The 26658-nt window shown below is 32.3% G+C and overlaps 3 protein-coding genes and 2 long non-coding RNA genes across 17 annotated transcripts in view; 1 reads left to right on the top strand and 4 right to left on the bottom strand.

The window, feature by feature from the left end:
- Dh31-r (Diuretic hormone 31 Receptor) overlaps positions 1 to 26658 on the top strand; it is a 103363-nt gene that overhangs the window by 48495 nt on the left and 28210 nt on the right. The gene's annotated exons all lie outside the window — the stretch shown is intronic.
- On the bottom strand, positions 297 to 22572 carry LOC139779813 (juvenile hormone esterase). 3 transcript variants are annotated; one of them, XM_071718292.1, is made up of 8 exons: positions 22308 to 22522; positions 3930 to 4218; positions 3382 to 3567; positions 2654 to 2862; positions 2364 to 2535; positions 1444 to 1767; positions 995 to 1139; positions 297 to 883 (listed from the first exon to the last, which is right to left on the bottom strand). In XM_071718292.1, the coding sequence occupies exons 1-8, from the start codon at positions 22446 to 22448 to the stop codon at positions 724 to 726; spliced, it is 1626 nt and encodes a 541-aa protein (XP_071574393.1). In that variant the 5' UTR covers positions 22449 to 22522; the 3' UTR covers positions 297 to 723. The 3 variants fall into 3 exon arrangements, with proteins under 3 accessions (XP_071574393.1, XP_071574404.1, XP_071574398.1); XM_071718303.1 differs by lacking the exon at positions 22308 to 22522 and adding an exon at positions 6294 to 6458; XM_071718297.1 differs by lacking the exons at positions 297 to 883; positions 995 to 1139; positions 1444 to 1767; ... (2 more) ...; positions 3382 to 3567; positions 3930 to 4218 and adding exons at positions 16654 to 16870; positions 16959 to 17103; positions 17371 to 17688; ... (2 more) ...; positions 19194 to 19379; positions 19799 to 20081 and having other exon boundaries at positions 22308 to 22572.
- Positions 7335 to 13214, bottom strand: LOC139780041 (juvenile hormone esterase-like). Its single transcript, XM_071718569.1, has 8 exons — positions 13058 to 13214; positions 10456 to 10738; positions 9851 to 10036; positions 9133 to 9347; positions 8858 to 9029; positions 8052 to 8369; positions 7640 to 7784; positions 7335 to 7551 (listed from the first exon to the last, which is right to left on the bottom strand). Exons 1-8 carry the CDS (start codon positions 13193 to 13195, stop codon positions 7389 to 7391), a joined length of 1620 nt encoding a protein of 539 aa, XP_071574670.1. The 5' UTR covers positions 13196 to 13214; the 3' UTR covers positions 7335 to 7388.
- On the bottom strand, positions 13422 to 14754 carry LOC139780071 (uncharacterized). Its single transcript, XR_011720104.1, has 2 exons — positions 14612 to 14754; positions 13422 to 14047 (listed from the first exon to the last, which is right to left on the bottom strand). It is a non-coding gene; the product is annotated as an uncharacterized lncRNA (long non-coding RNA).
- Positions 23382 to 24932, bottom strand: LOC139780066 (uncharacterized). The gene is made up of 2 exons (XR_011720102.1): positions 24068 to 24932; positions 23382 to 23991 (listed from the first exon to the last, which is right to left on the bottom strand). It is a non-coding gene; the product is annotated as an uncharacterized lncRNA (long non-coding RNA).

Below are 26658 nucleotides of genomic sequence, written 5' to 3' on the forward strand. Positions count from 1 at the left end.
GACAATGATGGTAAGGATGGTGAAGCAATGTTTCAGTCAAATTTAGAGTTAATTTGTCTCTAAAGAAAATATTAACTTATATGGGAATAAAAATGACAGGTATTTTCTAGAAAAAAACCTTGACATGAAGTTCTTAGAGTTTAATTCAACGAGAAAGACAATTCTATGTAACGATCAATCAAAATTGCTTTTAAATTTAAAAGAGTTGAATATGCATAGGTATATTATGAAATACAAAAAAAACTGAATAAGCTGCGATCTGTGCAGGATATACAAAATAAATATAAGAGAATACATGGAAGTGATATATATGCTATATTAATGATACAAAAACACGAAAAATTGAATACAATACTAAATATAACAATATATTTTATTTTTTTTTAATTTCATTTCCTTTACGATTTTATAGTTAATTTTATCTTGCGAAATCCTCAGTATTTAGTTAAAATTACTTGAAATTTAGCGACAAATATATTGCATGATTTACTAATACTTTTTAAGTTTAATAATCGTGAAAAATGTCTCGATTTTAATAAGTCATAGTTCAAAAAACATTATAGTCTCCTTATTTCCACTAACTAAAACCGATCCTGAACTTAAGGGGAATAACAATAGTGCCCACATTCCGTTATATAAAATATCTTTGAAAAATAACGAGAGAATATTTATATAAAACGCAAAAGGTACCCGGAGAAACCTAATTTTAACGTAGATAAAATTTTAGCGCCGTAACCTATTTTTCTTTTTTTCCCAATCCCATCTTTCTTCTCCTTTACGGAAGACCTTTATTTGCGAGTTTGTATCGATATTCAGATAATTGTATTTTCCGCTTTGTGAATCGATCACTGACAACCACAAATTTGTAGTAGGCGTTGGATTCCTAAATCAGATTGAGAGTTAATCATTAATACGCGATAGGTAATAAAATTAAAATGTCGCGAATATTAAAAAAATACGTTTAAAATTCGAAAAAAAGAAGATATTCTCATACCCTGTTTTAGCAAAATCTGTCCACATTTGCGTTAAACAATTTATCATCTTATAGTCTTCCGAATCAACTGCAGGTGCTGACAAGCCCAAATCTTTTATCATATAAAGATGAAATAAGTACGCCAATTCTTCGGCATGAGTCACACCTATAAAATATTATCATTTAACCGTTAATTAAATCTATAAATTAATCTTCTAAATGCTTTAAAAGACAGATTACTTTTTAAATTAAATTATATAAAATAAAACCGTCTTTGTTTCCTTAAAATCATACCCATAGATTTAAAAACTAAGAAATTTAGAAATATTTGGAGTTATTTTATGTTGTAATTGCGATATGTGTAATTACAATATAAAATGCTATACATACTCTCTAAAATTAAAAGTCGTTAGATAGTTTTGAAATAATTACAAGTTGTTAAATAGTTTTAAATGAATTAATGATAATACCTGGCATCTGAACTTTAAATATTTTTCTCAAGGGATTAGTGTCACTCTCGTATGAAAATTGATACAGATACGTCGTTTTGTTATCTTTATTATTCAACTTTGTCTGAATATCCACCACTTCCATTACGCCACGACAGAAGAATTGGTCGCTGATAAAATCAACGTAATTCATTAGAGTTTCCTCTGACACTGCTTTGTCACCAAAATATAAAGATTTCAATTCTTCGGTTGTGACTGATATTTTTGATAATGTAGATAAACATCTGGGCAATATAGTTTTCTTGAAATTGGAATTGACTGTTTCAAGATCCTCTTTGCTTATGTCTGAAATAATTTTAAAGACATTTTAGTATTATTTTCTATGTATAAAATTGTTGCGTGATAAGTAATGAATATTTTAACAAATCTTTCTTTCACGCTAGAAAAAATAATTGACTTAAGCATATTTGCCAAAGAAAATATGTTGTCTAAACATTATTTAACATTTTTCATATAGTGTGATCTGATAAAAAGAATGCGACATGAGAGAGATACATATATTACATATATATATATATATAATATATATATATTATACATAGATAATACGGCATATGAAAATATACATTTATCTCAACGCGCTCTACGATAATGAAACTTAACTATAGACAAACGTACAATAAAGTTATCTTGGAACAAAAATGTTCTAGCAATTAATTATGATTCTTATATATGTATTCCAAAATTGCGGATTAATAAAATTTACTAACTTTATATAGATATATGTACAATATTATTCGTGAAAATATCATTTAATTGTAAGCATTGACAGTGCATGTTTGCTAGGTCACCTAATACTAATATTATTTTGAACACAACACATTGTACGAAAATTCGAAGCGATTAAAAAAATACTTTATAGAGATAAAAATAAAACTCACGTCCGTTAAAGCTACTGCCTACAATAAAAGATCCCTCGCAACTGTTAAAACCTAAAAGAAATGGTACTTTAACCTCGCGGCACATAAACGTCTCTGGATCTTCCGGGAAAAATGGATTCGATGATTCGTGATCCAATGAGGGTGTAAATATCAAGCTGAATTGTTTTCGCTCCTGCGAAAAAAATATTATTATCAAAGAAAGTATTTTATTCACATAGACTAAAAATAGTAGCGTGCATACTATAATTTATTGCACTCGTATAATTGCGATCAAATGTTCAGATAATTACTGATTCCGTTAAGAGAAACTTCCGTTCAGTCTCTATAAGCTTTTTCGCATCGATTGTTTTGAGGAACTCGTAAGCGACTTTCGGATCTGCGGTCGCTTTTCCAAGTTTCTCGGCGAGCCGAAAACCTTTTTCCGAATGTAGTTGTTGTTCGGTAAAAGCCCAAGGACACCTTATGACGCCGCTTTGCGATATCGCTTTATGAAATAAACCTGTAAAACAGTCGTAACAAATTAATTCTATACAGTATACATCTTGTCATCATAAAATCTTTTTTTTTATATACAAATTATTTTAAGATAAATTCAAGTTTTTTAAATCATTGAGTCTTAATCTTTGTGATTAATTTTACATTACTGACAATTTCTCTCTCTCTTTTTTTCTCTGTCTCGGAAATTTGTTAGTTATTTTATAAATTTTAATATTTTACTGATATGACTTTGTAATTAAATTTTGAATTATTTATTTAAAAACTACAAATAATTAATTTTTTATTATATCTTGTTGGAAATTAACTGAAAGAGAAAAAGAGTATGAATTTATTATCTATTTAATAGATTTATAGAGTATTTATTTTCCATATCCAAACCTACTAGTGTTTGTATGTTTTTGTTAATGAAAAATCGCGGTTGAATTATGAATAAATTCATGTTTAAATGGGATGAGATTGGAAGATTCAAAATTATTATGAGTGTATCGATAAGTTTACTATATCGACAAAAATATTATACCTTTAGCTAATGGAGACAGAGTGAGACAATGTACGAGGGCTCCACCAGCACTTTCACCGAAGATAGTGACATTTTCTGGGTTTCCACCGAATTTTGATATATTTTTCTGGACCCATTGTAACGCCATGATTATATCCTTCAGACCTTGATTACCCGTTGCCACTTTGTTGTTAAGGTTTAGGAAACCTGAAGTCATTAATACATCTTTTTTTCATAAAGTCGATTCGTTTAAATTAAAAAAAAAATGGTTACTTTGTATCCCAAGGAAAAATCGCGCCATAACTTGTTTCTAGTACACTGATCGTATGAGCGGCAAATATAAATAGTCTTGTATACAAAAAGTAAATAACGTATTGTAAACGTGATATAAATAAATGTGGATTTAACTTTTTTTCTTTTATAAATTTATATTTTTGAAATGTTTAACTTTGGGAATGAGAGGTCTGTAAGAAATCAACATATCCAGGTGAAATAATCGTTAAAATAGATACAATAACCATTTACTATTAAATGCCATAAATGATTGTATACTGAAACGAATAACGTACCTAGAACGCCTAGTCTATAATTCAAGGTAACCAAAACTACGTCTTTTTGCACGATGTAATCGGGGCCATAAAAGAGTGCATCACCGGAACCCGTATAAAAGGCACCGCCGTGTATCCATACCATAACGGTACGTTTTTTCGAGGATTCAATTTTTGTTGTGTACACATTTAAATAGAGACAATCTTCATCGCCCTCAATTTCGCGTGTGAACTCATTCAATTGAACAGCGATATTTCCGTGCTTTGAGGCGTCTCTACCACCGGACCATGGTTCCACTGGTACCGGATCCTATAAATGCGTAAAATCTGTTCATATATAGAATTTTTCAAAATTCGTGCGCACCGTGCGATTCTCTGAGTCAGAAGAAACAACTTTTTCTTTACGTAAAATTGCGTTTGAGTAGTACTTTTTAAATAAGAACAATTTAAAGCTAACGAATGAGCTGTAAGTTCCGCATGAATCAGGAACGGCGTGCACTGGACGTCTATGCTAGTTTATCTTTCTTTTGTGACTAATATCTTTAAACTTAATTACTAATTTATATTATCAACAAATTGTTTAACAAATTAAAAGATTAATTTATGTTACAAATAAATTGTTCGAAATCAGTTATTTCTTCGAACAATCGCGCATAAAAATTTGTTCATCGTAATCTTCTTTAGTTTATTAAATTATTGTTCTAAATAATAGTATTTTATTATTATTCTTTCATGTTTAAATATCGCACCTTGAGAAGAATACTGTCACAACTAAAAAATTCACGATTTTAAATAAATTTTATTCAATTTCTGTGAATTGTGAGATAACTAACGCAATTACAATTATGATATTTTGTTGTAATAAAACTTATATTTTTTCTTGAAGAGCTTGAAGAGTCAGCTATGATTCACTTGTCAATTCGCTTACAGCGCTATTTATTCAAGAAATCACAACATAACTGGTTTACAAGAATAACGACACTTTAGCCCCATGCAGCAGATTTCGCATATAAACTTGTGACACTATTGTAGCACATAGGTAACATTTTGGGCGTACTTTTTATGGGCTTAACTCAAAATCGAAATTTTTTAAGTTGTGACGGTATTCTTCTCAGGGTGCGATATGTATAGATAAAGAAAAACGATTATATAACAAGATTATATAATAATTGCATAACACAACTGATAAATAGCTTTATCAGTGACCTTTAATCGGATTTTTCTGTAAAAGAGTTGATTTTTCGTATTTTTCTAATCTCCTTACGGCATGATAAGCGATTAGTTGAGCCAAAACTAAAATTAATTAATATTTTATATTATCATGTTATTTTTACATATGTAAAGATAAAGAAAAAGAGATTATGTAATAAGATTATATAATAATAAAAAGCAAACAGATTATATAATAATTACATAATATACTTGATAAACAGATATCATTTATCGGTATCGTTTAATCATAATTTTCTGTAAAGGAATTGTGACTTTTCGTATTTTTTTAATTTTCTTAAAGCGCGATAAGCGATAAGCGATAAGCAATCAGAGCTGCGATTCCGTGACTCCTTATGCAGTAGCATTATCGTTATATTGCCATTACGCAGCTTTTTTACCACACAGAAAAAAAAGAAGTATCAAATCAACACTGATATACTTGTATATACGTAAGAATATATAATCTTGAAATAAGATTTTATTGCGTTGAACGAAGAAAACTTGCTTGAATGAAGTAATTTATATAGTTAAACGACGTTTTATATGCGGTTCAATTAACAAGTAAGAAAGAAAACTTGAAATAAAAAGTTGAAATTCTTATATAAGAAGATTATATATTCTTACGTATATACAAGTATGTCAGTGTTGATTTGATACTTCTTTTTTTCTGTGCATATAGTATACCTATACCTGCGCAACTGTCGTGTTATGAGTACATAAACGACAGCATAACGAGTTACAGACGAGAATTGCACTACAGTTAGACTAAAACTAACACCCCGTGATAGCACTTTAATTGAAGCAACAGGTTTTTTTTCTCAGTGTATGTATAATAATAATACATATACACGGAAATTAATATTGAGCTGCCTAAGATCTAAGCTTAGACCGAAAACGGCTTGTATCTTATTCGAAAATTTGTATTTTTTTTTGAAATTTTATTATTATTTTAATTTTGTGTTATGTGGGGGGCTTCGCTTTCTACACCCCCCACCAGGGGCTTTGCCCCTGGACCACCCATCGCTCTATTTTTCTCTTTCTATTTAACGCCTCGCCTTCGGCTCGGGCGGCAAATTTCACACTCGTCTGAAAAACGCAGCTTTCTTCCCTTGGTGCACAATATACTATTATCTCTTTCTGAAAATGCATTCATAATAATAGAACTTTACGTACTTTGAATCTAAGTTCTCCAATTGGCGGTTTCGCATATGGTATTCCTCGAAAGGCGGTGTAGTAGTCACCGTAAACACCTTTTTCTACAATACCAATTAACTTTCCCTCGTGCACGCATATTTCGACTCTGCTGTTGTCCATGTTGGATACGCTGGAATACTGACGAGCGGACTGACAAACAGCGTATTTATTGATCTGTGTTGCGTAGATGTGTTTGTGAAAATATCAATCATTTCAAGAAGCAAGTGAGATTAGAATCGAGTATGTTGATCAAGTTTTATTTATAGCCTACGCCGATGATTAATACTTTACGTAATGCACGTCAGCACATAAACATGTGATGCACATCAACTTGCATTATCTCTTTTGTTATATTTCTCAGTGTACAACTATGAAAACTTGTTATGCGTTTTGCTATTCCGAATGTGCAAGGAATATGAAGAAATGCTCCCCGATGCACTGTAAATGTAAATTAACTCACAGAATTGTACAAATATAATTATAGAAAAGATCAATTCTTCTTACTGAGCACACACAGAATTGAAATTTGCATAATAGTTAGTTGAAATCACTTTTAAATTTAACACACAAATTTTGAAGAAGAAAAGAATAGAATATATTTAAAATATATATAAATATAGAAAATATTTCAGAATGGACATAAATTTACAGTGTTATTTTTTATGAATTTATAATTACATTTAATTCTTAACGAAGAGATCGAGATTTTCCATTATAATTTTTCAATAATTTTTCATTATATTTTCACTATATTTGCAAGTAAGCCTCAAATTAATATGTATTAAGTCAAGATGAAGCCCACTTTATGAAGTTACACAATAATGTTTCACGATTTATTTGTATATTTGTATATATTCCAACTTTATTTTGATCAATATAACATTTTCGATAACAAAAATCGATTTCAAATTTTACATAGAAAAGAATATCTATTAATATGTCCATACATTGTAAATTCTTTAAGAATACTGGGTATAACATATTTATCACAAAATTAAGAAATAATTGTCACAAATGAAATTAATAGAAATTAAGAAACATAATTTTAATGTAAATATTTTAGCAGACAGAATCTCATAATTTGTGTTTCATATTCTTCCAATCGCAGCGCTGTTCTCCTTTACGAATGATTTCCATCCGAGGTTCAATATCAATATTTAAATAATCGTATACATCTCCGTGCTTTAATGGAGTCCATTTAATCGGATTCAAATCCGTAATAGCAGGCGTTGGATCTCTATAAATTGAAAATTTAAAATTAAATATATATTAATATAATTATAAAATTTCCGTAACGTTAAAAAAAGAAATTAAGTTTATTGTACCCTGTTTTAGCAAAATCCGTCCACATCTGCGTTAAGCGATCTATCATTTTATAGTCTTTCGAATTAGGAGCAGGTGGTGGTAAATTGAACTCTTTCATCATATGAGGATGAAATAAATAAAATATATCTTCACCATGAGCCACTCCTAAAATAATGTCATATAATAGATCAATTTTAAAAACGCAAACTGAATTTTCTTAAAGTAATTAATGTTTTGTTTAAATATTGCAAAATAATATTTAATCTTTTTAAGTCAAATATTTTTAAATGTTTGATATATGTTCGATTTCTTAAAATAATATGTAGAAACTCAGAGTCGTTTGTTAACATTAAATCATGATATGAATGTACTCGTATTCCTTATAGAGGATTAAAGGCTTTTGTGTGGTTTTAAGTAAAATAGCGACTTTACCTGGAAGCGTAACGTTCATTATTTTCTTTGCGGGGGAAGTTTTACTTTCATATGAAAGTTTATACAAATATGTTGGCGTGTAACCACCAGAACTCATTTGGATATCGATCACTTCCATGGTACCACGGTAGAATAAGGCATCTCCAAGAAAATCAGCGTAATTTATTAGAGTTTCTTCTGATATTGCTTTGTTACCAAAATATAAAAATCGTAATTCTTCAACCGTGATCGGTATCTTTGGCAATGCAGATAAAACTCCGGGCATCATAGTCTTTTTAAAATCGGAATTGACTTGTTTAAGAGCTTCCTTGCTTATTTCTGAAATTTAAAAACTATATTACTTTTAACGATTACACAAGCATAGCATAGCAAATAGATAATATTTTAGGCGCTTATTTGCTAAGAAAATAATTTACTTCACTAAAGAGAAAATCTGTTTGCGTGAAAATATTCTATTCTATTATTTCTCCCATATGGCTCGTTAAATATGACATGTGTGTAACATTGATGATACTGAAAAATAAAAAAAAACGAGCAATATCTAACTGTTGTAAGATTTAATTATAAACGTATGTACGAAGCATATGTTAAAAGTAACGTTATTTTAGAACAAAGATGATTATTTTGACGTATAATTTTTTAATTACAATTAATGAAAAATTCTAATTTATTAACACTTCAATTTTGTCTATAATATTATCCACAATATCAATGTGTATTATTCGTAGTAGGTCACGTAATATGAAAATTAATGCGCTACAGTGGCTGGAGATATATTTAGCGAACGCGCATGCAAATGCACTTACGTCCGACAAGTGTACTGCTTATGAGAAAAGACCCTTCGCAACTGGTATTTCCTAAAAGGAACGGCACTTTAACTCCGCGGTGCATCAACTTGCATGGGTGTTCCGGAAAGAATGGATTCGGTGACTCGTAATCTAAACTGGGTGTAAACATTATAGTATGTTGTAGACGATCCTGTGCAAAAAAGTATTATTAATGAAAATATTTCGTACCACCTGTTCACATAATCAATTGCGCTTGTATAAAGCATAATTTAATAAAATATTGAGATACTTACCGTTTGCGTGGCAAGAAACTTCTTGTGTGCGGTTTTTATAAGTTTTTTCGCGTCAATTGTTTTAAGAAACTTGTAGGCGACTTTCGGGTCTGATGTCGCTTTTCCAAGTTTCTCGGCAAGTTGAAAACTTCTGTTCATCGCTTTGTTCGTCCACTCAGTCAAGGCCCAAGGATTCGCGGCAACGCCGCTTTGTGATATCGCTTTATGAAATAAACCTGTAAAGTGCAGTCAAATTTAGTTTAATATATTAATTAATTGTCATAAAATCTTATCCGATAAATATTCCTTTAATCACTATTTTGTGGATGACTTTAGAATTGATTTTATTTTTGAGAAAATATTTTAGGAAAAATTATTAGTTATTTCCTACAACTTTCAAATTCTAATTTATCGTTAAAATTGAAATTAAAATTTCAAAAGTTTTAAATAAAAACTTTTTTAAATATCTTTTATACTTACTTAAAATTGATTTTATAGCAATAAATTTGTTATTCACTTGAGAGAGAGAGAGAGAGAGAGAGAGAGAGAGAGAGGGGGGGGGGGGGGAGAGAGAGACTTGGGCAAACAACTCTTTTTCTTTTATCTTAAAACGTATCAATTTTGAACGTTTTTGTTGAGGAAAAATCGAGTTTAAAATGACCAATGAGTTTTTGAATATTAAATACGATGAAATTTACAGATTTTATATCATTGCGTATCAAGTGCATAAGTTGTGCACCTTTGGCTAACGGAGACAGAGTTAGATAATGCACGATAGCTCCACCAGCACTTCCGCCAAAGATAGTGATGTTTTTCGGATCTCCTCCGAATTGTGATATATTTCTCTGGACCCATCGTAATGCCATAACCACATCCTTTAGACCTTGATTACCCGTTGCCACTTTGTGATTGAGATTCAGGAAACCTGAAGTAATTAATGCATTTTTTATTTGCAAACTTGATTAATCAAAATTAAAAGTAGATGGTTAATATACATCTAATAGTAAAATTCACATTAATGGTATAATATTTCTGTTAAGAAACATTTTTGCTTTAAATGACGCAAAGATAGATAATATCATCAACATAATATGAATCATAATATGAATATGTAACATTGTAATACCTACATATCAGTACCTTATACATATGTAGGTAGGTACAATGCTACAAAATATCAAGCTGTCTTTAAAATATGGGTTAAAATATGGTATCTTAAAAAGAAAATCAGTGTACAAAACGATTTCTTTGAAAAAAAAAAGTTTAAGATCTAAAACGTTAATTCTAAAAAACTACGAGACGTAAATGTCGCACAATTTCGTATTGAGGTAACATGCAACGTACCGAGAGCCCCTAGTCTGTAATTTAGCGTAACCAGTACCACGTCCTTCCGAACAATATAATCAGGACCATAGAAGGTGGCATCACCGGAACCTATGGCAAAACTGCCACCATGTATCCACACCATAACTGGGCGTTTTTTCATAATATCTATAGTATATACGTTCAGGTAGAGGCAATCTTCGTCGCCTACCATTTCTCGTGTCATCATATCAACTTGAACAGCGATGTTACCATATTTTGAGGCATCTCTGCCGCCGGACCATGTTTCCGGTAGTAGCGGATCCTGTATAGATATAGACATTGCCTTTATTTTAGAATTAATCTAGCATTGTATTTTTTTTTCTTCATAAAAAGAACGCACACGTGCGATTATGCAACCTGTTCTAAATTCGTAATTTGCCCTATAATTGATCCACACGCACGAATGTATGGAGAATATTGACAAATTTTCAATATAAATGATTGACACGTGCGCGTATCGATTCTTCAGATCTCAAGGATACTTTTTCATTCCGTATGCAACAATTGTAATTGCTGGATATTTTCGCCGTGTGTATCTACGTCGTCAACAAGCGGATGATTAATTATGAAGAGAGCACAAAGTTCATAATTACGTGTAAACAAAACTGAGGGTCTTGAATTTTGCAATCGGTATATTAATTCTTTATTTTGTCAATAACAGCCTATTGGCAATATACGTAATAAAATTTCTGCGTTGCTTGAATATTCGAACCACGAAAATTTCAAGTGATGTTCGCGCCGCTTTTTCTCATATTCCGTGTGCGTTCTTGAAGTCGTGACACATTGAAAAACTGAAGCAGTAGTAGAAATTAGGCAGTAGGCAGTAAATGAATCGACTAGTTACAAGCGAGCATTCTCGAGAATGGTAGATTAGCTCGGAAAGAACGCTCGACTGTGATTGATCGATTTACCGATTAAGTTCTACTGTTCATGTTTTTGTTTCTATATGCTTTAGTTACACGAATCTTATAACAAAAAGATTAATTTATCTAGAAATAAATCATTGTACTTATTCGAATCACGCTATAGAAATTTACCGTCGCAGTTGAATACTACACGGAAAAAACAGTATGGTTGACTCACACATAAATCTGGTTGTGCCAACCAGATTCAATAAATACGGAACAACCAGTTATGTGTTTGCTGCAGCCACAGAGCAATTGTTGAGTGACATTGTTGCAGCAGTGACGATACCTGGTTGCTGCAACCAACCTATTTTCTTGATATTTCTTACAAATATTGTTATGGCAACTACACCATTTGGTTGGCTTAGATAATATGTCTTGATGTGTATAAAAGTAAATCCCTATCACACCTAAATGGTTATTGTAAATATGAACTGTCGTACCTTATTGGATTATTGAAGGTATGTATGATTATAATCCAATAAGGTACGACAGTGTTCATACCGTTTCAACGCAATTTTTGCAACGCTCATCCATAACGACGAAATAGAAAATAATTGAAAATGATAAATAAGTTTGACCCGACGAACTCCTCAGCCAGCACGAGTGTATACACTCTTGCACTTATATTTGACACTTTTCACGACTTATTTCACATTATATTCACCAGTCTTTGTATCGCGTGCAGAGAAACGCGACTCATGACTCACTACGCGCTTATAGAAAATGTATGCGCGGCATAGCGAGTCGCTTTTGGTTTTCTGACATCGCTGCCTCATCCCGATTGACGCAACTATTGGATAGATAGTCCATCCAAGTTCTGTTGTGGCAACCAAATTCCGCGCAACTACATTCATGTAGTTGACATAGTAAAAGTAAATAAGTCACATCAACCATACACATAATTGTTACTCACAGATAACTAGGTGATGCAGCTAGGTTGCTTACAACTAAATTTTTCTGATTGTGTGCATCATATCATTTTTTTCCGTGTATAAATATGTGAAGAATCCATTCGTGTTATTTCTTTATTAAAATTATAAAATTAGTTTTCCACAAGTCTCGCAAGTTACTAACTTGATAATATACCAATAAAAATTATTTGCAGCTATAAGAAATTATCTAGTAGTATTACAATAATATTAAAGTTTGAAAAAAGTTTGAAGGCTTTTTTGTTCTACAAGGCTCTTTTTAACTCATATACATATACCATATACCACTGATACCTCGATTGAATTAATAATTTAAATTTAAAAAATATGTTAACAGTTGAAAATTAATTGTAAATTATGAGAGAATAGATACTAATTATAATTTTCTATTTTTTGTAGTAGAATCAGATTTTATACTTGATTTGATATTTATATCTGTCTATAAATCACTCTCTGAATGTCGCGCCCAAGTGTACGTAAAATCCAAAGTGCAATGAATAATCCATGTAATCTGCCAATTTAATTAAATATAAAATAATGATCCGGCAAGATAAGTAATAGTCATTTTTTTAAATCAGTGTTATTCAATTATAATTTCTTTAACTGACATTTCGTACCTGTCTAATTCAAAATCTAAAGAAAGACAGATGAGAAGCGAAGCTGTCAGTTTAACTCGTCCAAGATTGGAGTTAAACGCTTATGCTGAACGCATACGCTGAACTTTGGTGAGGGAATGTCATTTACTTGAATCTGAGTCCCAACCGGCGTTTTCGCGTACGGTATTCCTCGGAAGGCGACGTAATAACCGCCATGGACAGCTTTCTCAACGATACCGATTAATCTTCCCTCACGCACGTATATGTCCACTCGATTATTGTCCATGATGGGATACGGTGGAAGAACGACGAAATACAACGTTAACGATCCGCTGATTTAGCTTGTGCAACTATGTATGTGGAGCTACGATTATGCAACCATATATACTCGTGTAACTTGAATGTCGGAACATCGTGCTATAATGGCTCGATTGGCTCTCTTTGGGGGGGGGGGGGGGAAGGAGAAGGAGGAGGAGGAGGAGGAGAGTGGGGATTAAATGAAGAAAAGTTGCTGCAGTGATTCGTTGTTTTTAATATCGTTTTCATCTACCGGGTAACTCCGACGGGACGAGGCTGTTTTACACGATTTATAAGTGCGCGTACATTAAGTATCTCTTCTGCTGCAGCGATAAGCGGCGCAGTAAACAGTATTTTTCACTTTGAAAAAATTGCAAATAATGATAAAGTAACAATTACACACAATACACACACACACACACACACACACACAATACATGTACGATCGAAAAAATAGCGTGTTTTTTAATAAAGAAAATGGACAATTATTGAAACAATGATTTTAACTTCTTTTTTATTGAGATATTTTCTATTTTTGAATGCGTCAGTGCTTGAATGCTTTTGTTGAAACAATCAAGTTGATCAATGAATCTATGATTAAATAGGATTAAATAGGATGAAATTTGAGGTTTCTGTATCGATAAGTTTGTAGGTTGAACCTTTAGTTAATGGAGATAGTGCTAGACAATGTGTGATAGGCTGCACCAGCACTTTCGCCAAAGATAGTGACATGGATCTCCACCAACCTCTGATATATTTTTTTGAACCCACTTTAACGCCATGACCACATCCTTTAGACCTTGATTACCTGCTGCCACTTTATCGTTGAGATTCAAAAAGCCTGAAACCATTTAACTCTTTTTTTTTATAAGATCGATATATTCAACATAAAAATAGATGTACGAAACAAAACGTAGAAAGAAAAGTATTGTTTCAGAGTTAATAAAAACATAATTCTCTATTTATTATAAATAACCTTTTGCTTTTATTACAGAAGTATTTGCTTTGACTTTAGAAATATTTGTTGTAATAATTAAGTAAGAATATCTTACTCTTATTTAATATTCTTAATAACAAGTAATTGTATTCATTCTATAACCATTTTTATTTTCTGTATTAATATTTGATTGCAGACCATAGACGTACATAATAGACTGAATTGTGACAATTAGGAAAGGAAAGCGTCTCCGCAAGCATAGGTATCTTCTGTCCTTCAGATTTTGCCGGAAACTCTCCAATGGAAACGCTCAGTTTATTATATACGTCTATATGTTGCAGACAAATATTAATATTTAACGTAACTTATTTGTGGGCTACAATACATGAATTTTTTATATTTGAAATATAAAAAAAATAAGTCTCAATGTATGTTTACATCTTTTGAAGAAACTTGAAAAAAACTCACATAAGTAACATACAGGAAATACATATTGAAATAATGGATAACGTATCTAGAGAACCTAATCCATAATTCACAGTAACCAATACTACGTCTTCTTCTGTACGATATAATATAATCGGGACCACAGAAGGATGCATCACCGGAGCCTATAAAATAGCCACCTCCATGTATCCATACCATAACTGTACTTTTTTTCTAAGATTCGATTTTCATGGTGTACGCACATTTAAATAGAGACAATCTTCATCTCGCCCTCAACTTCGCGTGTGAAAAGATTTACTTGAACAGCGTTGTTTCCGTACTTCGAGGCGTCTCTATCACCGGACCATGGTTCCGCTGATACCGGATCCTAAATATAGAAACAATTATAAAGATAAATACGTTTATTGACTCCCCTCAGGGTTGCAAGGCGTTTTGTAGGGACGTTCCCAACCCTTTATTCAATTCTCATCCAATACTACCCTTCTCCTCTCACTTAACCCTTTGGACCAACGGCTTAACGTCTCTTTCCGAAAGACGGAGCCCAGTTTGCTCCGCACAAGAGCCTATCTTGCACGGAGGGCGCAGCTTTCGGAAAAAACTTAGAAACAATTATATATAAATACTTATTTTGTAAGATTATATAAACATTTAAAGTTATATACAGACATTTTAGTTTATATATATATATATATATATATATATATATATATATATATATATGGAGGGGTTAAAGCCATAGTGGTGTAAGTCAATTTTTTTGACCACTTTCTTTAGTGTAATCAGTGTTACATGCGACAGGCGCCGGTTCTCCGGTGTCGATGCTAAATTGACTCACGCGAATAACAAGATAAATGAGTGATCCCGGATTCAGGCGCATTCAGGCCGCCTTCAATATCATACCCGCGCTCGGATCTGCGGACGCGATCGCGGTCCCTACAGTTAATATAACGAGATGTCTACACCTATAGAAAACACAGATACCTTTCCCGACTAATAAAATCTTGTATACTACGATATATAGCTAAATAGAATAGTATAATCTAACAATCCACGTATAATTCTATGCATATTTTGAATAAATTTTGAAATAAGATAAAGTATAGGGAGTTTACAAAAAACTATACACATAGTGGCACTCCCCGGAAAATTCTACCCTTATTTCATATACTTTTGGTAAAAATTCGGTTCAGGGGTTTGAGATTCGGTCAATTATTTCTCGAAAAATTAGAAAAATTAAAAAAACCGGTTTCCAGAAAATCGGTAACGAAAAACTATACACATAGTGGCACTTCCCGGAAAATTCTACCCCTATTTCATATACTTTCGGTGAAAATTCGATTCAGGGGTTTGGGCTGGGCGTTGATGAGTGAGTGAGTCAGTGAGTCAGTCAGGACATCTTCCTTTATATATATAGATAGATATGGAGGGGTTAAAGCCATAGTGGTGTAAGTCAATTTTTTTGACCACTTTTTTTTTCTTCTTCTTTCAACATATCTGCATGTGTAGACTGCATCTATGAACTTAACTCGATAGTTTAAAAAAAGTGACTTACACCACTATGGTTTTAACCCCTCCATATATATATATATATATAAACTGAAATGTCTGTTTGTAAATGTGTGTTCTCTATTAACTCAATATGTTGTTGTTTGATTTTCACATTTCAACAAATGCTGATGTTCTCGATATAAGATGTTTGGGTAACGCCGGGTAGTTTAAGCTAATATAATACAAACTATAGTCAACACGATATTTACTTTTAGTAAAAGATAAATCTTTAGTAAAAGAAATATATATTTCAAATCTTGTAGCTTACCCTATCGTAATTAATTCGTGAACATTTGGAGAAACCGGTTGAGACTCTCCGTCACTTTCTCCTCGAATATATTTGTATATATTCCAACTTTATTTTGATCAATATAACATTTTCGATAACAAAAATCGATTTCAAATTTTACATAGAAAAGAATATCTATTAATATGTCCATACATTGTAAATTCTTTAAGAATACTGGGTATAACATATTTATCACAAAATTAAGAAATAATTGTCACAAATAAAATTAATAGAAATTAAGAAACATAATTTTAATGTAAATATTTTAGCAGACAGAATCTCATAATTTGTGTTTCATATTCTTCCAATCGCAGCGCTGTTCTCCTTTACGAATGATTTCCATCCGAGGTTCAATATCAATATTTAAATAATCGTATACATCTCCGTGCTTTAATGGAGTCCATTTAATCGGATTCAAATCCGTAATAGCAGGCGTTGGATCTCTATAAATTGAAAATTTAAAATTAAATATATATTAATATAATTATAAAATTTCCGTAACGTTAAAAAAAGAAATTAAGTTTATTGTACCCTGTTTTAGCAAAATCCGTCCACATCTGCGTTAAGCGATCTATCATTTTATAGTCTTTCGAATTAGGAGCAGGTGGTGGTAAATTGAACTCTTTCATCATATGAGGATGAAATAAATAAAATATATCTTCACCATGAGCCACTCCTAAAATAATGTCATATAATAGATCAATTTTAAAAACGCAAACTGAATTTTCTTAAAGTAATTAATGTTTTGTTTAAATATTGCAAAATAATATTTAATCTTTTTAAGTCAAATATTTTTAAATGTTTGATATATGTTCGATTTCTTAAAATAATATGTAGAAACTCAGAGTCGTTTGTTAACATTAAATCATGATATGAATGTACTCGTATTCCTTATAGAGGATTAAAGGCTTTTGTGTGGTTTTAAGTAAAATAGCGACTTTACCTGGAAGCGTAACGTTCATTATTTTCTTTGCGGGGGAAGTTTTACTTTCATATGAAAGTTTATACAAATATGTTGGCGTGTAACCACCAGAACTCATTTGGATATCGATCACTTCCATGGTACCACGGTAGAATAAGGCATCTCCAAGAAAATCAGCGTAATTTATTAGAGTTTCTTCTGATATTGCTTTGTTACCAAAATATAAAAATCGTAATTCTTCAACCGTGATCGGTATCTTTGGCAATGCAGATAAAACTCCGGGCATCATAGTCTTTTTAAAATCGGAATTGACTTGTTTAAGAGCTTCCTTGCTTATTTCTGAAATTTAAAAACTATATTACTTTTAACGATTACACAAGCATAGCATAGCAAATAGATAATATTTTAGGCGCTTATTTGCTAAGAAAATAATTTACTTCACTAAAGAGAAAATCTGTTTGCGTGAAAATATTCTATTCTATTATTTCTCCCATATGGCTCGTTAAATATGACATGTGTGTAACATTGATGATACTGAAAAATAAAAAAAAACGAGCAATATCTAACTGTTGTAAGATTTAATTATAAACGTATGTACGAAGCATATGTTAAAAGTAACGTTATTTTAGAACAAAGATGATTATTTTGACGTATAATTTTTTAATTACAATTAATGAAAAATTCTAATTTATTAACACTTCAATTTTGTCTATAATATTATCCACAATATCAATGTGTATTATTCGTAGTAGGTCACGTAATATGAAAATTAATGCGCTACAGTGGCTGGAGATATATTTAGCGAACGCGCATGCAAATGCACTTACGTCCGACAAGTGTACTGCTTATGAGAAAAGACCCTTCGCAACTGGTATTTCCTAAAAGGAACGGCACTTTAACTCCGCGGTGCATCAACTTGCATGGGTGTTCCGGAAAGAATGGATTCGGTGACTCGTAATCTAAACTGGGTGTAAACATTATAGTATGTTGTAGACGATCCTGTGCAAAAAAGTATTATTAATGAAAATATTTCGTACCACCTGTTCACATAATCAATTGCGCTTGTTTAAAGCATAATTTAATAAAATATTGAGATACTTACCGTTTGCGTGGCAAGAAACTTGTGTGCGGTTTTTATAAGTTTTTTCGCGTCAATTGTTTTAAGAAACTCGTAGGCGACTTTCGGGTCTGATGTCGCTTTTCCAAGTTTCTCGGCAAGTTGAAAACTTCTGTTCATCGCTTTGTTCGTCCACTCAGTCAAGGCCCAAGGATTCGCGGCAACGCCGCTTTGTGATATCGCTTTATGAAATAAACCTGTAAAGTGCAGTCAAATTTAGTTTAATATATTAATTAATTGTCATAAAATCTTATCCGATAAATATTCCTTTAATCACTATTTTGTAGATCACTTTAGAATTGATTTTATTTTTGAGAAAATATTTTAGGAAAAATTATTAGTTATTTCCTACAACTTTCAAATTCTAATTTAACGTTAAAATTGAAATTAAAATTTCAAAAGTTTTAAATAAAAACTTTTTTAAATATCTTCTATACTTACTTAAAATTGATTTTATAACAATAAATTTGTTATTCACTTGAAAGAGAGAGAGAGAGAGAGAGAGAGAGAGAGAGAGAGAGAGAGAGAGAGAGAGAGAGAGAGAGAGGGGGGGGGAGAGAGAGACTTGGGCAAACAACTCTTTTTCTTTTATCTTAAAATGTATCAATTTTGAACGTTTTCGTTGAGGAAAAATCGAGTTTAAAATGACCAATAAGTCTTTGAATATTAAATACGATGAAATTTACGGATTTTATATCATTGCGTATCAAGTGCATAAGTTGTGCACCTTTGCCTAACGGAGACAGAGTTAGATAATGCACGATAGCTCCACCAGCACTTTCGCCAAAGATAGTGATGTTTTTCGGATCTCCTCCGAATTGCGATATATTTCTCTGGACCCATCGTAATGCCATAACCACATCCTTTAGACCTTGATTACCCGTTGCCACTTTGTCATTGAGATTCAGGAAACCTGAAGTAATTAATGCATTTTTTATTTGCAAACTTGATTAATCAAAATTAAAAGTAGATGGTTAATATACATCTAATAGTAAAATTCACATTAATGGTATAATATTTCTGTTAAGAAACATTTTTGCTTTAAATGACGCAAAGATAGATAATATCATCAACATAATATGAATCATAATATGAATATGTAACATTGTAATACCTACATATCAGTACCTTATACATATGTAGGTAGGTACAATGCTACAAAATATCAAGCTGTCTTTAAAATATGGGTTAAAATATGGTATCTTAAAAAGAAAATCAGTGTACAAAACGATTTCTTTGAAAAAAAAAAGTTTAAGATCTAAAACGTTAATTCTAAAAAACTACGAGACGTAAATGTCGCACAATTTCGTATTGAGGTAACATGCAACGTACCGAGAGCCCCTAGTCTGTAATTTAGCGTAACCAGTACCACGTCCTTCCGAACAATATAATCAGGACCATAGAAGGTGGCATCACCGGAACCTATGGCAAAACTGCCACCATGTATCCACACCATAACTGGGCGTTTTTTCATAATATCTATAGTATATACGTTCAGGTAGAGGCAATCTTCGTCGCCTACCATTTCTCGTGTCATCATATCAACTTGAACAGCGATGTTACCATATTTTGAGGCATCTCTGCCGCCGGACCATGTTTCCGGTAGTAGCGGATCCTGTATAGATATAGACATTGCCTTTATTTTAGAATTAATCTAGCATTGTATTTTTTTTTCTTCATAAAAAGAACGCACACGTGCGATTATGCAACCTGTTCTAAATTCGTAATTTGCCCTATAATTGATCCACACGCACGAATGTATGGAGAATATTGACAAATTTTCAATATAAATGATTGACACGTGCGCGTATCGATTCTTCAGATCTCAAGGATACTTTTTCATTCCGTATGCAACAATTGTAATTGCTGGATATTTTCGCCGTGTGTATCTACGTCGTCAACAAGCGGATGATTAATTATGAAGAGAGCACAAAGTTCATAATTACGTGTAAACAAAACTGAGGGTCTTGAATTTTGCAATCGGTATATTAATTCTTTATTTTGTCAATAACAGCCTATTGGCAATATACGTAATAAAATTTCTGCGTTGCTTGAATATTCGAACCACGAAAATTTCAAGTGATGTTCGCGCCGCTTTTTCTCATATTCCGTGTGCGTTCTTGAAGTCGTGACACATTGAAAAACTGAAGCAGTAGTAGAAATTAGGCAGTAGGCAGTAAATGAATCGACTAGTTACAAGCGAGCATTCTCGAGAATGGTAGATTAGCTCGAAAAGAACGCTCGACTGTGATTGATCGATTTACCGATTAAGTTCTACTGTTCATGTTTTTGTTTCTATATGCTTCAGTTACACGAATCTTATAACAAAAAGATTAACTTATCTAGAAATAAATCATTGTACTTATTCGAATCACGCTAGAAATTTACCGTCGCAGTTGAATACTACACGGAAAAAACAGTATGGTTGACTTGGTTGACTCACACATAAATCTGGTTGTGCCAACCAGATTCAATAAATACGGAACAACCAGTTATGTGTTTGCTGCAGCCACAGAGCAATTGTTGAGTGACATTGTTGCAGCAGTGACGATACCTGGTTGCTGCAACCAACCTATTTTCTTGATATTTCTTGATACTTCAACTACAAATATTGTTATGGCAACTACACCATTTGGTTGGCTTAGATAATATGTCTTGATGTAGTATAAAAGTAAATCCCTATCACACCTAAATGGTTATTGTAAATATGAAACTGTCGTACCTTATTGGATTATTTGAAGGTATGTATGATTATAATCCAATAAGGTACGACAGTTTCATACGTTTCAACGCAATTTTGCAACGCTCATCTATAACGACGAAATAGAAAATAATAGAAAATGATAAATAAGTTGACCCGACGAACTCCTCAGCCAGCACGATATGTATACACTCTTGCACTTATATTTGACACTTTTCACCGTACTTATTTCACTTATATTCACCAGTCTTTGTATCGCGTGCAGAGAAACGCGACTCATGACTCACTACGCGCTTATAGAAAATGTATGCGCGGCATAGCGAGTCGCTTTTGTTTTCTGACATCGCTGCCTCATCCCGATTGACGCAACTATATGGATAGATAGTCCATCCAAGTTCTGGTTGTGGCAACCAAATTCCGCGCAACTACATTCATGTAGTTGACATATAAAAGTAAATAAGTCACATCAACCATACACATAATTGTTACTCACAGATAACTAGGTGATGCAGCTAGGTTGCTTACAACTAAATTTTTCTGATTGTGTGCATCATATCATTTTTTTCCGTGTATACATATGTGAAGAATCCATTCGTGTTATTTCTTTATTAAAATTATAAAATTAGTTTTCCACAAGTCTCGCAAGTTACTAACTTGATAATATACCAATAAAAATTATTTTCAGCTATAAGAAATTATCTAGTAGTATTACAATAATATTAAAGTTTGAAAAAAGTTTGAAGGCTTTTTTGTTCTACAAAGCTCTTTTTAACTCATATACATATACCACTGATACCTCGATTGAATTGATAATTTAAATTTAAAAAATATGTTAACAGTTGAAAATTAATTGTAAATTATGAGAGAATAGATACTAATCCAAAGTGCAATGAATAATCCATGTAATCTGCCAATTTAATTAAATATAAAATAATGATCCGGCAAGATAAGTAATAGTCATTTTTTTAAATCAGTGTTATTCAATTATAATTTCTTTAACTGACATTTCGTACCTGTCTAATTCAAAATCTAAAGAAAGACAGATGAGAAGCGAAGCTGTCAGTTTAACTCGTCCAAGATTGGAGTTAAACGCTTATGCTGAACGCATACGCTGAACTTTGGTGAGGGAATGTCATTTACCTTGAATCTGAGTTCCCCAACCGGCGGTTTCGCGTACGGTATTCCTCGGAAGGCGACGTAATAACCGCCATGGACAGCTTTCTCAACGATACCGATTAATCTTCCCTCACGCACGTATATGTCCACTCGATTATTGTCCATGATGGATACGGTGGAAGAACGACGAAATAACAACGTTAACGAATCCGCTGATTTAGCTTGTGCAACTATGTATGTGGAGCTACGATTATGCAACCATATATATACTCGTGTAACTGAATGTCGGAACATCGTGCTATAATGGCTCGATTGGCTCTCTTTGGGAGGGGGAAGGAGGAGGAGGAGGAGAGAGTGGGGATTAAATGAAGAAAAGTTGCTGCAGTAATTCGTTGTTTTTAATATCGTTATCATCTACCGGGTAACTCCGACGGGACGAGGCTGTTTTACACGATTTATAAGTGCGCGTACATTAAGTATCTCTTCTGCTGCAGCGATAAGCGGCACAGTAAACAGTATTTTTCACTTTGAAAAAATTGCAAATAATGATAAAGTAACAATTACACACAATACACACACACACACATACACAATACATGTACGATCGAAAAAATAGCGTGTTTTTTAATAAAGAAAATGGACAATTATTGAAACAATGATTTTAACTTCTCTTTTATTGAGATATTTTCTATTTTTGAATGCGTCAGTGCTTGAATGCTTTCGTTGAAACAATCAAGTTGATCAATGAATCTATGATTAAATAGGATTAAATAGGATGAAATTTAAGGTTTCTGTATCGATAAGTTTGTAGGTTGAACCTTTAGTTAATGGAGATAGTGCTAGACAATGTGTGATAGGCTGCACCAGCACTTTCGCCAAAGATAGTGACATGGATCTCCACCAACCTCTGATATATTTTTTTGAACCCACTTTAACGCCATGACCACATCCTTTAGACCTTGATTACCTGCTGCCACTTTATCGTTGAGATTCAAAAAGCCTGAAACCATTTAACTCTTTTTTTTTATAAGATCGACATATTCAAGATAAAAATAGATGTACGAAACAAAACGTAGAACGAAAAGTATTGTTTCAGAGTTAATAAAAACATAATTCTCTATTTATTATAAATAACCTTTTGCTTTTATTACAGAAGTATTTGCTTTGACTTTAGAAATATTTGTTGTAATAATTAAGTAAGAATATCTTACTCTTATTTAATATTCTTAATAACAAGTAATTGTATTCATTCTATAACCATTTTTATTTTCTGTATTAATATTTGATTGCAGACCATAGACGTACATAATAGACTGAATTGTGACAATTAGGAAAGGAAAGCGTCTCCGCAAGCATAGGTATCTTCTGTCCTTCAGATTTTGCCGGAAACTCTCCAATGGAAACGCTCAGTTTATTATATACGTCTATATGTTGCAGACAAATATTAATATCTAACGTAACTTGTTTGTGGGCTACAATACATGAATTTTTTATATTTGAAATATAAAAAAAAATAAGTCTCAATGTATGTTTACATCTTTTGAAGAAACTTGAAAAAAACGCACATAAGTAACATACAGGAAATACATATCGAAATAATGGATAACGTATCTAGAGAACCTAATCCATAATTCACAGTAACCAATACTACGTCTTCTTCTGTACGATATAATATAATCGGGACCACAGAAGGATGCATCACCGGAGCCTATAAAATAGCCACCTCCATGTATCCATACCATAACTGTACTTTTTTTCTAAGATTCGATTTTCATGGTGTACACATTTAAATAGAGACAATCTTCATCTCGCCCTCAACTTCGCGTGTGAAAAGATTTACTTGAACAGCGTTGTTTCCGTACTTCGAGGCGTCTCTATCACCGGACCATGGTTCCGCTGATACCGGATCCTAAATATAGAAACAATTATAAAGATAAATACGTTTATTGACTCCCCTCAGGGTTGCAAGGCGTTTTGTAGGGACGTTCCCAACCCTTTATTCAATTCTCATCCAATACTACCCTTCTCCTCTCACTTAACCCTTTGGACCAACGGCTTAACGTCTCTTTCCGAAAGACGGAGCCCAGTTTGCTCCGCACAAGAGCCTATCTTGCACGGAGGGCGCAGCTTTCGGAAAAAACTTAGAAACAATTATATATAAATACTTATTTTATAAGATTATATAAACATTTAAAGTTATATACAGACATTTTAGTTTATATATATATATATATATATATATATATATATATATATGGAGGGGTTAAAGCCATAGTGGTGTAAGTCAATTTTTTTGACCACTTTCTTTAGTGTAATCAGTGTTACATGCGACAGGCGCCGGTTCTCCGGTGTCGATGCTAAATTGACTCACGCAAATAACAAGATAAATGAGTGATCCCGGATTCAGGCGCATTAGACTTGGTCGAGGCGACCATTTTTTCTCTTATCTCAACCAAGTCTTTTTTTCCGTGTAACGACAAGATTCTATATTTATCTTAAATCTGAGTTCGCCAACCGGAGGTTTGGCGTATGGTATTCCGCGGAAAGCAATGTAACGGACATTATAGCCATCTACGATGAAAAATCTGTTTTCTTTAATATTTATAAGTATTATATATGTTTGTTTTTTAAATACGCATCAACATCGGTTTAATAGTTTCTATTATTATATTGTATGTATTATTTATGACAGATATTTCACCTGTTAATATCGATTATGTAAAACGTAGATCTTTGAAACTTTGAAATATTCGCGACCGTGTTTTATCTCTGATATTATCAGATTTTTTTTAGTTGATAAATATCATGTATACGATGCGCATGTTTTATCCGATTTAAATGTTTCCGTGATCTTGTTGCCTCGCGATTGTTTTTAATTCTTGATCGATAGCGACGAAGGTGATAATAATCGCGTCATGTTCCCTGAATTAAACGGAGATATTGGACGGAACATGTGGGCCGCGCCTTCGATGCGGTAGCGATACAATCTTCATACCATGTATGTTAATTCAGCAAAATATAATTAATCGGCTTTGTTATCGCGAATTGCATGTGCGCGCACTCAAGGGATCGTCAATCACAGTAGCTTATTTGTTGCTTGTCCTTGAAATAAGAATATTGTATACTGTGAAAATTCGATTTTGTGTCCTTGACCGTATTGATCATTCTTGGTTTTACAAAAGCATTCTAGACGGTCAGTCACGACCTTTTCCTAGTCTCCTAAACTTCGGCAGTAGGTAATACGGCCTATTCTGCTCTGTTGTCTTTTTATTGCAATCCTTATAAATAGGAGGAGCATAGCACAAGCAGCACTTGTTGAGAAATTTCCCCTTTTCCTTTCTCCACTTCAATATTCCACCTGGTATCTCAAGGTCCCATTCTTGGTCCATCATCACTTACCTTATTCTACTACGCTGATTCTACTAATATAATAAAAATAAAGTTAAAATTATTGTAAGCCACCAACACCACCAAAAGATATGTAAGAACGTATCACAAAAGCACGTATTAGAATCTCTTAATTTACACTGTAGAATGTTTTTTAATTATAAATCGATTAAATGTTTGTATCGATTTGGTCAGCACTTTGAACAGTATTTAATATACGAGTAGAACTTCTATTGCAAACATCTTATTAAGTATAAATTTTAGATCTAATATGGCTTAATTTTTTTTTTATCCAGCGTTCAATGCTTTTTCCATTTTCATTAAAAACAAAAATATGAGATATTTTATTTAAAAAACTCGAAGTAACCTTCAAAACTCAATATATAAAAAATGCAGGAAAAGAAATTGCTGTAGTGTATATTCCTCTTCATGCTTCATGCTATCGTGTAATTTTTGTTTATAATATTTGCCATACAACGAATAGATTGCGAGTCATTAAGTTAGGTGAATAATTCTATATAGAAAATTCGCTGGACAGTGGACAGTCAACATATTAATAGTTTACTTGTATTTTTTACATTTAAATATTTCATGCGATTATAATTAACATAATAAACATATTATTATTTTTAAGCTTGTTTGCATAATGGGCATTTTATTACATTCACAAAATTTATCTGATCTTGTTCGGAAAAAATTGATTACGTTTTGTTAAATGTGAGTTCTTTTGTGATGACATTATAAAGTTAATAATGAAATAACTTACATTACTAATGAAAAAGAATCGTTAAGGATTAAAACAACGATAAATGTTTGAAACGTATAAACAATAAATAGAATGAGTAGATCTTAAATATTATTAGTAGAATAAACTAATAAGTGATGATAATAAAACTGTTTCTTAAAGCCAAGTAATAAGTACAAGGTGACACAGCAACATAAAAAGAAAATTCCACAAAGCACACCGAAAAGTTGATTTACGAACAAG

The sequence above is a fragment of the Temnothorax nylanderi genome, unplaced genomic scaffold (genome assembly GCF_030848795.1).
Source record: "Temnothorax nylanderi isolate EJ_2023f unplaced genomic scaffold, tnyl_v1.0 TNYL_tig0006_pilon, whole genome shotgun sequence".
Classification (NCBI taxonomy): domain Eukaryota; kingdom Metazoa; phylum Arthropoda; class Insecta; order Hymenoptera; family Formicidae; genus Temnothorax; species Temnothorax nylanderi.